General features: G+C 39.2%; 1 protein-coding gene across 1 annotated transcript in view; it reads left to right on the forward strand.

Moving 5' to 3' along the window:
• ADAMTS9 (ADAM metallopeptidase with thrombospondin type 1 motif 9) overlaps positions 1 to 15,944 on the forward strand; it is a 1,232,634-nt gene extending 1,216,690 nt beyond the window's left edge. The window contains exon 39 of the mRNA XM_044077927.1: positions 15,306 to 15,944. Coding sequence (XP_043933862.1) covers positions 15,306 to 15,395 — 90 coding nt within the window. The 3' untranslated portion in view covers positions 15,396 to 15,944. The remainder of the gene's footprint in view (positions 1 to 15,305) is intronic.
• Positions 15,945 to 16,490: the final 546 nt, after the last annotated feature.

Genomic DNA, 16,490 nt, shown 5'->3' on the forward strand with positions numbered 1-16,490 from the left:
GATGGGTAGGTCATCTCCTCTGAGAAGTATCAACTCCATGTGCATGTATGTTTCAATGCATGCCCCCATACAGTGGTGTGTATGTGTGTGTGTGTGTGTGTGTGTGTGTGTGTGTGTGTGTGTGTGTGTGTGTGTGTGTGTGTGTGTGACAGATGACTATAACATGTTAAGGGCCTCTAAACCCACCATTGACAATCCTAACATCCCCTGCAGTTGTCACCCACTTCAATAGTAGTGGCAGACACTGCCACACTACAGTAACGCGTTGCTATTTGTGTTATGTATCTAGTGCTATAGTTAGCAAGACTGTGCAGGTAGGGGCTGTGCTCAGCCCTTTGTCAGCTGCTCCATGTACAGGACTATGATTCTGTGTGCACTACCAACACAAGAGGCCAGACATGCATAAGAAATAGCAGGCACACATGCTGGTGATTGCCAGGTTAGACTAACACAGGCTGACCTGTGTCAGGAATACATACCCCAAACCTGTCATACACAGTACCAGGCATACTCTTATCAACTGCATGACGGTTGAGTGGATGGGATAGAAATGGCAGGGGCAACAGTTGCTGACAGCTGAATCTGTTGCAGTTAAAGTAATGGCTAAGCTTGTGAGGGACCTAGTGTCAGTACTCAAGTAACCTTCTCTGTATGTGTGAGCCTGTGGTCCTACTGAACACCCAGGTAACATGTATGAAGGCTAGATGACTGTGTCAAGGGTATGTATGCAAGGTTACACTATCTGCCGCAATTGCCCCTCACACACTGTTGCATGTAAACACACCTGTGTTTACCCCTTTAAGCACTGTTCAACTCAGCTTAGCAGATTTGCACACCACTTAGCGGAGCTTAGCATTTTCAAAATGGTCCAATGACAGCAAAGGGTGGGAATATGGCCTTATTTAAACCACACAGGTGGGAATACAGCCAGAACCTGTTGTAGTTGATCTTTGCAGGTACTATGTCAGGCACTGGTGAAGGAGTGTGCTTTTGGGCACAGAGCTGGGGCATTTAGGAGTCCAGGATCATGGCTGGACTCCTTGTAAAAAAAACATGATGAAAGACTGCTGCAGGGTCAGTACCAGGGGTCACAATATAAAGCAGAGGACTGGAATGGTCTCACATGATCTCACCAATGCTACTGGGATGCCCTGAACAGGTGAGCAGGTACGGCATCATTGTGCTAACCTAAAGCTGAGGAAGGGGGCACTTTTGGCACAGTGGATCCAAGATGCACGGGCACAGAATGTAGTTTGTACAAATTCTAGCATGAGTATGTAATAGACAGGTATGCATAATGTTTGTTCTGCTCCCCTACAGCTGCAGCAGAGAGGGCTAGCAAAATTGAAGCCCATGCTGACAGACTGTTAAGGCTGCGCCAACAAGCTGGTGGGTACAAATCTATCTTGCAGCATATACTGCAAATAACTAAGAAGGAGTGTATTGTTTGCTGCCAATAGGTATACTGTTACTCTGTTAACCAAATAAATAAAGTTTGTATGACTAATATTGATCTACAGGATATGTAGTACTAAAGCACTGTGTCATGTCACTCTAATAAAGATATATTCCACAAACTGCTGTGTTTACTCTGGTATGTTGTTGTAGAAATAGAATGTATACAGGTTCTCCACAGCAAATATGGTTTTGACAGCATGGATTAACTGAGGTTGTTCTGAGAACAAGCTGTTAAGAAAAACTATAGATTGTGGAGCTGTAAAACAAGATGTAAATGAAATATTAAATATATACTGCACTAAGCTCTGAATCCTGAATAGTAATGTGCAATGTATCACAGCGTGTCCCATGCAGCATTGCCGTTTGTTAACCTTTGCTGTCCAGATTGTATTATTTCAAATGATTAATGCACATTATACTATCTGTCATGCATGCATCTCAGGATTACAAGATCAGACTGTCTAATCAAGACAGTATTAGACAGAAACCTGTCAAACAGGAAACAGCAGTTCCCTGGTAGCTCAGTGTGATGAGAATTAGCTTAGTTGTTAATTTTGCACACCCAGACATGGTTCAAATTCAGGGAGTGGTAGTAAGATGTGTGTATATTTACACACAAGGAATCAGGAATAAAAGTAGCAACAGTCAGGTAGTGTTAACAGAAATTTTTTTTCCCACAGGTTTTACAGGTAAAGAAATGTTGGTAGTAGCTGTATGAAGGGTATACTAATACACCATGTACAACTCTTCCACTGTCCAACCCATTGCCTGCAAATGACAGCAGGATAGGTACATACAACATGCACTCTTCCCAATACATGTCTCTCAAGTGCCATGCTTTCACAACTAGTGGTCACAGATAGGAAACTAGGTGAAGTATGCCAGTAGCACACTCACATAGCAGTGCAGGGTACCCATTCTGTGCCAGATATGTAATGCTGACATGTACGATTCCCCTCTAGTCATGTACGCAGAGTTGTCACAGTCTGCCCCATACCATTCTAGGTTGACAGTTTAACAGGTATATGTGTGCTATAGAAGCTATGGGCCATCGGTAGATGTAAAGTGAGGGCAGACCCATAGAGTATTGAGCAGTGCTGTTATGAAAAATAAAAGCCTAAACAGTTGTTAATGGATTTTTTGTCTCTCCCCCCACCCCTTATCTGCATCGATAATTATTTCTGTACTGTGGGTATGTTCTCAAAACCTAATGTTGGGACTTATGTTCTATTATTGAATATGAAGGTATGAGAGCAATCACCACGAAAGTATCACCAAAGTACAAAAATGCAGCTTGTCCCAGGTAGAAATCCAAAAGCAGTCAAAGTAGAGTTGTAATAAAATCGTTTATTCCAAAACAGAAGATGAGCGCTTTCGCATAGCCAAGCTATGCTTCATCAGATACATTAATCCAAGGCAAAATACCAAGTATATATACTCAACATTTTGGCGGGCTCATTAACTAAACATATTGCAATAAAACAATTAATAACCATAGAAACGAAATCAAATTAAAAAGCAGCATCAAGTAAGATTGCTCATTAAAATTTGTATACAAGATTCTAAAATCATAAATCGCCCCAACCATTATGTCAAAGGCAAAAGTATTAATGTGCTCACTAACGCACAAAACCATAGGCAATCAAAATTCCATTTAGATTACCAAACAGCATATACACATTCGTTCTTACAAACCCTACATTCATCGCAATGTCAACTGAAGTGGAACGCTACTCACAAATATGGATCCATCGCTAACTGATTGCTGCATTAGTCCCACTGGAATATCCATGGTGAAAATATGTTCACCGATGACATGATAAAACAAAAAGTTATAATCCATCATGGATTTGGAAATGTAAACATGTCAAAAGGTCAACATTGCGTTATACGGGAGATAGTCAACCTCTCCTGTGCGCATATGATATCACATGCATTCAAGCACCAATAGGGCACCTCAAGAAGTATCAAATGGTCTTCTTGGTCCTAGTGCCTGAAGTGTGCAGTACAAAGCGAGCGTTAGAGGTCAACGCTTCAAACAAGTCGCTCTCAACAAAAGAAGAGGAACAACTCTGCATCCATGTGGAACATGGCATCCGATCACCTCTAGATGTCAGCAATAGTTCCAAACACATTGCAAATGGAAAACAAAAAGCAAAAAACAAAAAACAAAAAGCAAAAAACATGAAGTTTACGTAGTGGTAATGACCATCTCTAGTGTGAACCAGTATGTCACGAAATGTCCCTACACACCAGAATGTAACATGTGTCCGGTTTAATGCATAAATAACCAGACATAAAATCTGTTGTTAGATGTGCATCAAGTAAAACTAGACGCATAGCTATAAAAATTACATGTACTGCATACAAAAATTGCAAGATATAGACCAAGGCTCAAATTACCCTGGTACACTGTATATAGTATAAAATAAAACTGTAAACCAATATATATACAGAATTATTGGGTACTTAACTGTTGGATGGGAAGTTCCTGGATACACAGTATAATTTCCCGCAGGGAAACAATACTCATGCAGTAATACTAAATGCTTAACTAACAAGTATAGGGTAGCATAAAAAATTTTTTCATGACAATTAAAATATAAACTGTATCTAAGCCACCCACAGAATCATTAGCTGAAAATTCAACAATCCAATGTAAACATTTGGGTAGTTAGGACCATCTAAATCTAATGCACTATGTATAGTGTGCAGTGTTGAAAACACAGCCCAAAATATCCGTAGATGGTACTATCTACGTTCAACCAATGCAGATTTTAGAGGAATAGAGCTATTCAGGCCCGGTGGAAGGTGCGCTGCTAACTTTAGGATCCAATGTAGCTCGGCTTTAGCCAGCTTATTATCAATGTTCCCTCCCCTTAGAGTGGGTGTGATAGTTTGTAGGACCCTGAAACTAAAGAAGTGGGAATGATTATCCTGCACATGTCTAGCTAATGCATTACTCTCTTCTTGTCTCCGGATTTCATAAAGGTGATCATAGATACGATCCCGCAATCTTCTTTTCGTTAGGCCTATATAAAAGGCTGAGCAAGAAGAGCAGGTAGCCAAATATATCACATTTCTAGTATTACAATCTGCATAGTATTTAGGTTTAAAAACTGTGTTCATGATCGGATGCTTATAATCCTGTATTTTACTTAAGCTGTTACATCTAGGACAATGTGAGCATGGATAAGTCCCTTTGGTTACTATGTCACCCAATAGTAGACAAGTAGGTTTACCTACATTAGTAATATATTGATCATTACAAAGTTGTTTCTTAAAATTATCACTGTTTTTATAACAGAATTTAGGTGTAGAACCTACTATGTCTCTAATCTGCTTATTTACCGTAAGAACATTCCAGTTTTTCCTAATTACTTCTCTAATACTTTCAACTTCATTTGTATATTTAATAACATAATATATTCTATTCTCATAAGAGGTGGATCCCATAGGGGCTTTATTCCTGAATCCATATGATGTAGATGGTTCATCATTAGTGGCAAAGTCTATGTCACCAATGATTTCATGTCTAATTCTTCTAACCATATTCATGTCATAACCCCTTTCTTTGAATAGAAGTTCCAATTTACTGGATTCCTCAAGAAGGTCATTTTTACTTTGACAAAGTCTAGACACTCTGATAAATTGGCTAGTTACTATTCCACGAAATGTATATGCTGGATGCATGCTATCTGCAGCCAACAATGCATTTCTCCAAACAGTTTTTCTGTAGAGTGTAGTTGTAATTGTACCTTCATCAGTCAACCATAGTGTGACATCCAAAAAATTGACATACTGACATGAACTCTCTACCGTGAATTTTAGAAAATTAGTAGTAGTTTGTAGATGTTCCAAGAATATCTGAAAATCTATGGTTGAACCTTCCCAAATTATAAGTATGTCATCTACGAACCGTTTATAATATTTTATCTGTCTTGAGGATGCATGAGTAAACAAGAACAACTTCTCCCACCAGTATACTATCAGGTTAGCATAAGTGTTGGCACAGGGGGTCCCCATGGCTACCCCCCATGCCTGTAGGAAATACTCATCTCCAAATATGAAGATGTTGTTATTCAAAACTATATCCAGCAATTGAGTGACCAATATAATCCTATCACAGGAGAACTGAGTTTCCTTATGCAATAATTCCCTGATGTACTGGATGCCTATATCATTAGGGATGGAGGTGAAGAGTTTTTCTACATCCATAGTTATAAGTAGATAACATGTCTTAGGCTTCTCCAAATGTACACATTTGAGAGTCTCTAGCAGTTGATAGGTGTCTTTAAGAATGGTACTACAATTATCGACTACTGGACGTAAGATGCTCTCTAGAAAGGTAGAAATATGGGCCGTAACCCACTTCTCTCCTGCTACAATGGGTCTCATAGGGATAGGCCATGCCTCCTTATGAACCTTAGGGAGGCCTTTGAGAATGGGAATGACTGGGTCGGTTTGCAAAAGATATTCATACATCTCTAAACTAATTTGTCTACATAACAAGAGATCATATATGTTATCTTTAACAGTGTTAATGATGGTAGAAACCTGTTGAATAGTAATACGTGTGTAGGTAGTATGGTCAGATAGTAGTTCATTCATGCATTTCACATATTCTTCTGAATCCATTAACACTACACCCCCCCCCCCTTTGTCCGCGGGCTTCACAACTAGCTTATCATTGCTCTTTAGCCAGGTCAAAGCATGATTTTCCTCTCTGTTGAGATTATAAAATCTCCCTTTCCTATTATGTGTCAAAGAAAACAATGCATATAAATCATTTTCACATATATCCAGAAAACATTGTACCATTGGTTGTAATGGAGGTGAAAAAGTACTTTTTTTCTTAAACATAATTGGTAGTTCGTTTTCTTTGTTGCTATTCACACTATCAGCAAACAGTAACTTAAGGCAAACACGTCTACAAAATAGTCTTAGATCCAATAGGGTATCTTCTAACAATGCTTTGGCCGCAGGGATGAATGAGAGCCCTCTATTAAGAAGGCTAAACGTAGCTGTATCAATAACGTGGCTAGAAAAATTAAACACCAAAGTCAATACCTGGTCCTTCTGTTGGACATATTCCGTTCCTCGGAATATTTGCGTTTTCTTGTTCCCCTGCTGCTGGAACGCCCCCTCACTTGTTGAACGTACTTCCTTTGATAGGGTAAAAAAGGGGGGTTTTGTATTCCCTTCACATTCTTGCTTTTAGGTATGGCTCCTGTATTCTGATAACCTTGCAGAGCCTCTTGATTGGGCGGTGGTGTATCCATAGCAGGGAACTCAATAGGGTCCAGATCACAGACTCTATTGGAAGAAATCACTGTCTGCACAGTAGGATGAGTGTCATTAGATTGTGGTAACAAGTTATTGACAGCATCTGGGTTAGCTGTAGCATTCGCATGATTAGTCGTATTATATGTAGTATTAGATTGACCATCCTGGTGTCTAGGCCACACAAACACATGGCCATTTTGAAAATCCATAAAGTCTCTCTTAAGTTTATGTTGCTTGGTCTTGCCCAGCCTTTCGCCAAATGATTTAACTTGTGTTAGAACTACACATAATTTTTCACTGCAATATTCAGAAGTGAAGTTATCAAGTATTCTCTGATAGAGAATGTCAGTTTTATTACGAAGTTCTGTTTCCAGTGGTGAAAAATAATTCAACAGAAGTCTCACATAGTCAAACCCTAGGTTGATGTTTAAATCCTGCCATTGCTTTAGTAATGAAGGGTGGGAGTCCCCATACGTAGGCATGCAGAAAACCTGCATGCCTCTGGGGACTACCTTGTAGTGCAAGCATGCTTCTAAGTGTAGTCTTTGCCACAGGTATCGTTGTAGTTGATAAAGATTATTCTCCAACATTCTCAATTGATCATGAAAGTCTTTTAAATTCTCTCCAGTTTCAGTAGTTAGTCTATGGGTTAATGCTTCATTCAAATCCAGTGACAATAAAGGGTTTAAATCATGTGTAAACAGACCTGTCCACAAATGAGACGTATCCCTCGGCCCTGGAGTAGAAGCAATCCCAACATTCTGACTTTCCATCGTGTGCGTAGAGTAGTAAACAAAGAACGAAAAAACAGCAATACCAGGAGTACTACTCACTGCTGAAGATGCTCTCACCAAATGAAAAGTAAAATGAATATGAAGATATGAGAGCAATCACCACGAAAGTATCACCAAAGTACAAAAAATGCAGCTAGTCCCAGGTAGAAATCCAAAAGCAGTCAAAGTAGAGTTGTAGTAAAGTCGTTTATTCCAAAACAGAAGATGGCGCATAGCCAAGCTATGCTTCATCAGATACATTAATCCAAGGCAAAATACCAAGTATATATACTCAACATTTTGGCGGGCTCATTAACTAAACATATTGCAATAAAACAATTAATAACCATAGAAACGAAATCAAATTAAAAAGCAGCATCAAGTAAGACTGCTCATTAAAATTTGTATACAAGATTCTAAAATCATAAATCGCCCCAACCATTATGTCAAAGGCAAAAGTATTAATGTGCTCACTAACGCACAAAACCATAGGCAATCAAAATTCCATTTAGATTACCAAACAGCATATACACATTCGTTCTTACAAACCCTACATTCATCGCAATGTCAACTGAAGTGGAACGCTACTCACAAATATGGATCCATCGCTAACTGATTGCTGCATTAGTCCCACTGGAATATCCATGGTGAAAATATGTTCACCGATGACATGATAAAACAAAAAGTTATAATCCATCATGGATTTGGAAATGTAAACATGTCAAAAGGTCAACATGTTCTATTATTGTTCATATATTTGATTGGTTGCATGTTAACATACCTGGTTCAAATACCAGTGTTGTGGCCTGTTGCCGTCAATGTTACTGGCATGCTGTTACAATACATACTGTTCTTCAATTTATGCATGTGTTCTGTTTTCTATGCAACTGTTTCAAACATGTTGTATTGGGGTTAATTGGAACACCCATGCATGCTGTTATAACTAATTTTGAAATGTTTTATTCATGATTAACCAATATAAATTGTAAAACCTCAACACCATAGCACGTTTGGGAAAGCAGATCCCGGTGGATCTGCTTGTCCTGCCTTATCTGGCTGTGGCACTAGGCCCCAGCATATCTGGGACCCAACATGAAACTGCCTCCTCTGCTGGTCCTCAGAGAATGGAGCCCGTCTTCCCCTGTGCGTGGGTGTGGAGAGGAGACCATCATCCACTGACAGTTCTTAGGTATGATGCTCAGCGCCATCCGCACAGAGTTGGATGGATGGCTGTGCCAGATGGAGGGTGCCGCCTGGTGCACCTCAAGGGGCAGACTTCCCCCCCCTGACCAGCCCCCAGCACAGCCACCTTCGGGCCGTGAAGGTGCAGTGGTGACTGCCCATGGGTGGGACCTCCATCCCACTGTATCCATTTGGGGACTCATGGGCTTCGGATTCCCAACCACCTTCCCTGTCAAAGGTGCTTACCCCCCTCATGTGTAATATACCACCCCTGTCTGCTGTCTTGTCTGTCTGAGAATGCAACCTACCCTACCTAACCTACATCCCCAAACATACCTACAGCCCTTTCCCACATCCCACTCTCACCTTAAAAAAAAAAAAAAAAAAAAAAAAAAGGCATCTGTCCCACAAAAAATCATTATCCCAGACATTGCTCTACATTTCGCCCCCATGTACAGTAACATTACGCAATCTACCCACAAATTATTCTACAAATGTCTGTTGTCAACACCCCTCCCTGTGGGGTGTGAGGATGTAAATTCTAAATTCTACACATTATTCACAGCTGCTACTGCAAAAGAAATGTAGAGCTATGGTCCTTTCCTATACCCGTCCTGCACATCCCTAGCTGTTTTTTCTAATGTTTTACCCCCCCCCCTGCTTGCCCCCATTTCACCACTTTCTTATCACCCTTTTTTTCTTTTCTTTAATTAAAATTAGTTTTAGCAATGCTGAGCAGAGGGCCCTAATGCACAGACCTACTCAGCTTCACTTACATATACCTTAGAATGGAAAAAATATGTAAGTTAATAAAAGCACTTTATTTGTATCCATCAATGCTCCTTGTCAGTCACAGTAAGGGCAATTGTAAGGGGGCACATAGGGACAGATTTTAAATATTGCTCTTACAAATGTAGAAGGTTGATAGAATAATAGGTTTACCATTAGCATGACTTTTCAGCCAGATGTGGAGTCTTACACTCAAATGTTTGTTACTATTTAATGACTCAAATCCTCTGCTATTTGTCAGGTAGGGACAGATATTTGGGGGAACACACCAGAAATATGATGCAGAATACGTCTCAACAGATTTTTGCAGAATGTCCAGATTTTTGCCTCATACATTTGGTTCATTTTTCATATGACTGTGGTTTTCTAGCAAATCATTGGCAAATCTCTCTCAGGGTTTACATAAAAAAATAATGATAGAATTTGAGTTTCAGAGTTCATACCCTTCAGGAAATCAGTGCTATTGCAAAACCTGTTATCCTATCCACTTTCTGAGTTGGTATGAGCAATATTTAAATAGTGTCCCTCTGTGTGGACCTTTGTGCCTCCATTATTTATGGCTTTGTCCAGATTTCTTGCTCTAAGTGGTTGAGACGTATGTGAGGTGGACATCTGGACATTCTGTGGAGACCTGTAAAGTTGAGGGGTATGGCCATATGGCACTTTTACAATGCAGAGGGTGTGTCACAGGTACCCTGCATTGCTTATTATCTAAAGTTCCTGCTTTCAGTGTCCAGGGACAATGAAATCACTTGGAAAGTGCCGTTAGGCACTTTGACAATGCAGGGGGTGTGTGACAGTACCTGTCACACACCCCCTGCATTTATTTATTGATCTCCTAACTATTTCAGTGTCTGTGGACATTGTTTCCTATTTTATTTGCTTTCAGTGTCCATGGACACTGAAAGGCATTTTAAAATTACCATACAGCACTTTGAGAGTGCAGGGAGCATGTTAGATGTGCGTACACTACTTAAACATGCCCTCTGCACTCAGTAGTGTTCATGTCTGCTTAGCCTTAGCAGTAGCGTGCCTTCATGAATATGCAAGGTGTGCTGCTGTTAAAGCTATGCGGAAATAAACACAGTTCACTCCATGCAGGAATAGCATTATTTCTGCATGGAATTTATTGAATCCTGTTCTATGTCTTTAATGGATGCAGGCAACCTGTAAATGGTTCATCTTCCAGGTCCCTGCTTGTAAATGTTTCATCTCCCAAGCCCCTGCTTCCCCTTACTAAGGGTATCAGAAGTTGTCAGAGATTTGGTTTGTATAGCTAGGCTTTAGAAGGCCCCAGTGGTCATTAACCTAGTATGCATTTATGAACCTTTGGACATATAAGGTATTTTTGTTATGCGACTGATTAAAAGGCATGACCTTTTGGGTCTATAATATTAATATTGATGGTTTTGGTTTTGACCTTTTGTGGAGTCCCACCAAAGATCATAATACCAGATTTCAGTGTGTTGATAAGTAGTCTGTCTGTTTTCTGTCCAAATGTCAAGAACTGTGAAACTGTCTTGCAATTTTTGCTGAAGTGAGTTTAGGTTCGTACTATATTCAAGGAAGAAACAGATTGTAAAGGATTAGTCCAGGAAGAAAATCACTCGAGCTAGCAGATCTAGGAGACGCTCTTTGTCTCTCTTTCTCACGCTCTCTCTCTCTCTCTCTCTCTCTCTGATACCCTCCCTGTGGGAGGAATAAAGACATCTGTTGAAGTTTCCAGTAGTTTATTCAGTTAAACAGGTAGATGGATGAGTGTTCTTGTTGTAATACATTACACTCAACAGGTTAGTTATATAAAGGCAGTTACAAAAAAATGGGAGGCGGGTCCATGGGAGTTGATTGGATGAAAATCTGGCAGATGGAAAAACAAGAAACCAATCCCAAAGCTGAGAGTTTAGTAACTTATTTGAATATTCTTGAAAGACCTGTGAGGGTTTACAGCTCAGCAGTCTTTGGAACCTCATTCTTAGTTGTAAGGTTTTATTTTTATTTTTAACTTCTAACAAACAAAACATAACAACACACTATGAGCTACAACTATAAAACTATATTTAAGAAAACACTTTTGCTTAAACTTCATCAGGTCCATCTAATAGAGTGGTTTACACTTTGATCATTGAAAATGCCTGCTTTTATGAGGTTATCACCAGACTTTATTGGACTGTTTTGTAATACGTAAAATGAGAGGCTGTGTCTGCATCAGTGGGACTCATATTCCTTGGAACCAAGTATGCAAGCTTTATTACAAAACTTTTCCCAGTCTATCACATATAATATGAGAGGCTGTGCCCACTTTTACTGGGCTCATTATCTTCTGACATATAATATAAAAGGCTAATATTCTCTTGTACAACAAAAAAGAATTACAGTGCCTGCTTATAAAAGGCTGATATAGATGATTAATGTGACCAGTCCCCTTTCTTCTTCCTCATGATAAAGACAGCCTTTTTTATATGCAGGGGAAGTAGTCATTTCAAGCTACAGTAGGTGATTCCCATTTTTGAACAGTACATGCATCTAGAGAAACAACATACAGTGGAAAAAAAATCACAGTGTTCATTTTACAGAGCATGGATGTGTGCAAGTTGAAGGAAAAAGTAAAACGTGACAAGTTTGAGATCTCAGAACCTTCTGTGTGGACTTATTGTGCCCATGGTATAAAAACCTAGCAAGTAGAGGAATGAAGGGATTTGTCCTGCTAGCAAGTAGAGGAATGAAGAGACTTGTCCTGCTCAAGTCGCCAGGGCTGGACAATGGGGGGATGCTGTGTGCATTTTGAGGAAGTGGAACAATGCTGCTTGCTGGGAACATCCTTTGCTGGTGTGAGAGAAACCATCATGGACAGCCCAGTATATGCCCTCTTCCCTTGTGTAGTTGAGTGTAGCTGAGTGTGTGCATGGGACATAGGCCCATAACAGAAAAACATTGAACCATCCCTGATGGCTGAACGAGTGATGGCCCTCTTGGTCGGCTCCAGCCTGGTGATGGGAATGAATAGACATGATAGACTGGACAGGATCTGAGGCTGGCAGGCAGTGGGGGGCAGTGTAATGTAAAAAGGTAACACAAAATAAAAATTTTGCTGAAGGTTTGACATGTTTTTCTTTATAGACTGAATCAGTCAGCTGTCACTGTAAATGAACATGTAGCACTTATTAAAATACTCTCTGATGGTATTATTAGGAGGAAAACAGTATACATGTTTAAAAAAATGACTTATTGACTTATGACGTGAAAATATTAGGATATGGAGAGTGATTTTTTTGCAACAACATAGAGCCCATTTGTTTCTATTGCTGTGCAGCATATGCCAGTTTTCTGTAATGTGTCAACATTTACACAAAAACAGAAAATATCAATACATATTTGCAATATGTTTACAATTACTGTCAAGCTGTAATGCTGAAATCACACAGTTTTCTCTTTCCAAATCTCAAAAGTTCAATATTCTAGAAGGGCAGAGTATACAAACACTTTTACTAAACATACAAATCTCAGATCTTCTCTGAGCATAGGCAGATTGTGCCTATGGTGTAAATGCTGTAACTGTGGGAGATTAGTGTAATGGTTAAGGTGCTTGCCTTAGATGTGCAAGGTGCAGGGTTTGATTTTCACATGGCCTAATTGGCTAGGCTTAAAATAGGCCATGAGGACAGTTAGCCTAGTACTAATCTATGAGTCTATAATAAAGAATCAGTGTGGAGTGCTGCCCTGGAACAACAATTTTCATTGTAATGTAGATTAAAGAAATTTTGTTAAATGCAGGCCCAGTGGCTACATAATCTATACTTGATTGATGTGGGGTAGCTGCAATGAGAGGTGGAATGCTGTTGGTCTTAGAGCATGGTATGATGGTACTCTAGTATGGGTCTTCACTGTCAAGCTTCTTCCTGAGTCTAGGGGTTACTGAGAGCGCTTCTGTTTGGATTCTTCCTCTCTCCAGGTTTATACATTCTTGATTAATCCTCACATAAACATTTGCACTCCAAATGAAGATCCCTGTAAATGATTTGTTTAAGCTTTCTGTTCTGGATACCCATAAAGTTGTTACTTGTTTTGCACCCAATTTTCTCAATTCAAATCAGAGTGCACACTGTTCATAAGTCTGCAGATTAGCTCAACTAATGTAACAAATAAGGATTGGAATTCAGAAAAATGTACCATGATGGGAAAGCCTTAGCTCTGCAGTTTTCCCCATCATGTTAAGCTTTTCCAATTCTTACCGTTGAGATTTTCCCCCAAGAGTGGCCTCAGTACAAAGAGCAGTCTTGCAGGCAGAGATGTAAACTAATGTGGTAATCCAGGTAAGTACCTAATGCTCATTAGGTATCTGCTCTACTCTGAAAATGTTTACATCTCAGAGAATCACTCAACTACATAAAATGTCACTGTTGGAAGAAAAAATGAATACCAAGTGACCACCGTAAACACACAACAGTCACCCATTCAGCTTTATGGGAGTAGTCAGGGTGCAGGTAAATTCATCTAAGTTATGGAGGTGTGTGTGTGTTAGTGTTTGTGTGTATGTGTTTGGATGAGTTTGTGCATGCCTGCTAGGACATGAATGAAGCTGCATAAATGTATGCGTATACGTGTGTGCATGTGTGTTTTTGTGTGTCCGTGTATATACTCGAGTGTGCTTTTCTCTCTGGATGGTTGCAGTAGTGGGGTTAGGTAAGGAGTCAAGGGTCTGGATGTGTATGTTGGGCTGTGCATGTGAATAACAGGGTCAGTGTTTCCATGAGTGTACTCAGTTGTAAGGGTGGATTGCTTGTTGATAGGTGAGTGCGTGTGTGTGTGTGTGCGAGTGTGATCTTAGAAGGGCCTTTGCCAGTGCGATGTATGAGTCACTATGGAGAACACTAGAGCAGTCAGGTCTTACGGCACTAGTTTAGGATGGTGTGTGATTCAAATACACTATAATGAGGTGATAATGAGGTCTTTCTCACTATGGCCAAAGTTGCCTCTGAATTGCGTTTTCTTAAAGTCATGGTAATTGACTGAACTGCACTGGAGAATAATTGAGAGCAGTGAGCCTTTATCTGAATCACAGCCATTGTACCACTGCAAATCAGAACATGATTTAATACCATCTGAGATATATAATAAACATATAATGTAATCTCATTTTAACAAATTAATCTACTAAAACTCAAGTGCTCTGAATGACCACCTAAACCATCAGGATCAGATAAGTCAAAGCAAACAAACATATCTGGAACTTGTTAAACTGGATTAATTCTATCCATTGCATCAAATCTGTTCAGCTACAAAATAAATGTGTGTTCACAGCAAACATGCATCAAACTTTCCTCCTTCTCTTTTTCTTAAGAAACAGTGTTTACAACTTAAATTCCATCTTGATATAATTAATTTAGACACACTTATACATACACTTACACTCACAGGCACACACGCTCATGCATGCTCACACGTGCACACACACACACACACACACACACACACACACACACACACACACACACACATGTGTGTGCACAAACATACTGCTTTCTCTTCTTTAACATACAAACCCAACTGTTGTTTGTTATGACCCTTTGAATTGATTTTGTGTCATGTGTCTTCCATCTATGATTAACAATCATATTTTACTATAAAAAGAGACTAAAGACATTCTTTTGATACTGTACCAGTCAGTCATGCAACTTCACATTAAGATACTGCATTCTGTAAGGAAGGTTTAAAAATAATTTTCAGTCGACAGTTGTTAATAATCTGCTGGAGCTATTTTAACTGTATGTGTTTTCCTGCAAACCAATTCATAACCTGTAATATCTCTTCTATCCACAGGATGGTGGCAAAGTAAAAGGGAAATGTGGTGGTTACTGTGGAAAATGTACTCCGTCTTCTACAACTGGTTTATTGGTTAAGGTGCTGTAAATCCACCCGATTATACTGTATCTGACTCTTTACATTGGCCCATTTGAAATTAATGGCTGCAGCAGATCTGTTTAACTAGGTTCCAGAAGCCATTGTGACATTAAGATTTATACATACAAGGAAGACAATATCAAGTGAATTATAAAGGGAAATGGAATTAAAAATATCCTTGAGTAAACATGTAGCAGTTACTTCAAGTAAACACTTTCAGGTCGTAAGAGCACAGGATGTCAGTCTAGGAGATAACTGCAAAGTACAGGTCTGATCAGAAAAATGAATAAATCTGCATAATCAACTGACGTGAAATAAAATCTGCAGAATCAGACGTAAGTTCTTTAGGACTCTATCAAGAATGACTCCAGCAAAGCCATAAATGTCCTCTTTCAAATGCACTGTAAAGTTCTTACTAGGTTATGTAAAGACTATTCAAAATATTGTAAGATTTTCACTGCATGTAATATTCTTATATGCTTTTCTGCTGGAGTTAAAATACAAAAGGGAAGGATAAAATATGTTACCTCTTGGTTCGTGCAAGAGTCTGACTGTATAAAATATATTTATCTTTAAATGTATTTATTTCAGTGTTCTGTATTTAATGTTTGTAAGTAAAGGAACTTTAACTTGCTTTTCACACCTTAAAGTGAAATGCTTTGATTCATGCCACTTTATTTTCTATTGATATGTTATATGTAGCATCATACAAAGTCACAATGCACTGTTCAGTTATTTACTTAATTCAATTTATTGACACATATGTTGAATATTGGCAATGTAACTACAATATAAATGTTTTATGAGGTATTTTATTATTCTGACGAAGGTTTTAAGATTTTTTTCTGTTCATTAAAAAGCAGCGCATATAGCTAAGAGTGTAGCTCGACATACCCATTGTAATCAAATAAGTACATTGTTCTGAAGATCTCCTGGGAGCTTTATTACTTATAGAATGCAGAATGCTTAGAAAATACCTTGTGGCTTGAGTATTTATTTTTTTTTAAATAGGTGTGTGGAGGGGCAGCATCCTTAGGTATGAATGCAATAAAAAAGCTCTGGCTAGACCCCTGCATACTACTGCACAAAGCCTGGTCTGCTTTC

This window comes from Protopterus annectens, chromosome 7.part0 (assembly GCF_019279795.1).
Source record: "Protopterus annectens isolate FY-2018-M chromosome 7.part0, PAN1.0, whole genome shotgun sequence".
In the NCBI taxonomy this organism is placed as follows: Eukaryota; Metazoa; Chordata; order Ceratodontiformes; family Protopteridae; genus Protopterus; species Protopterus annectens.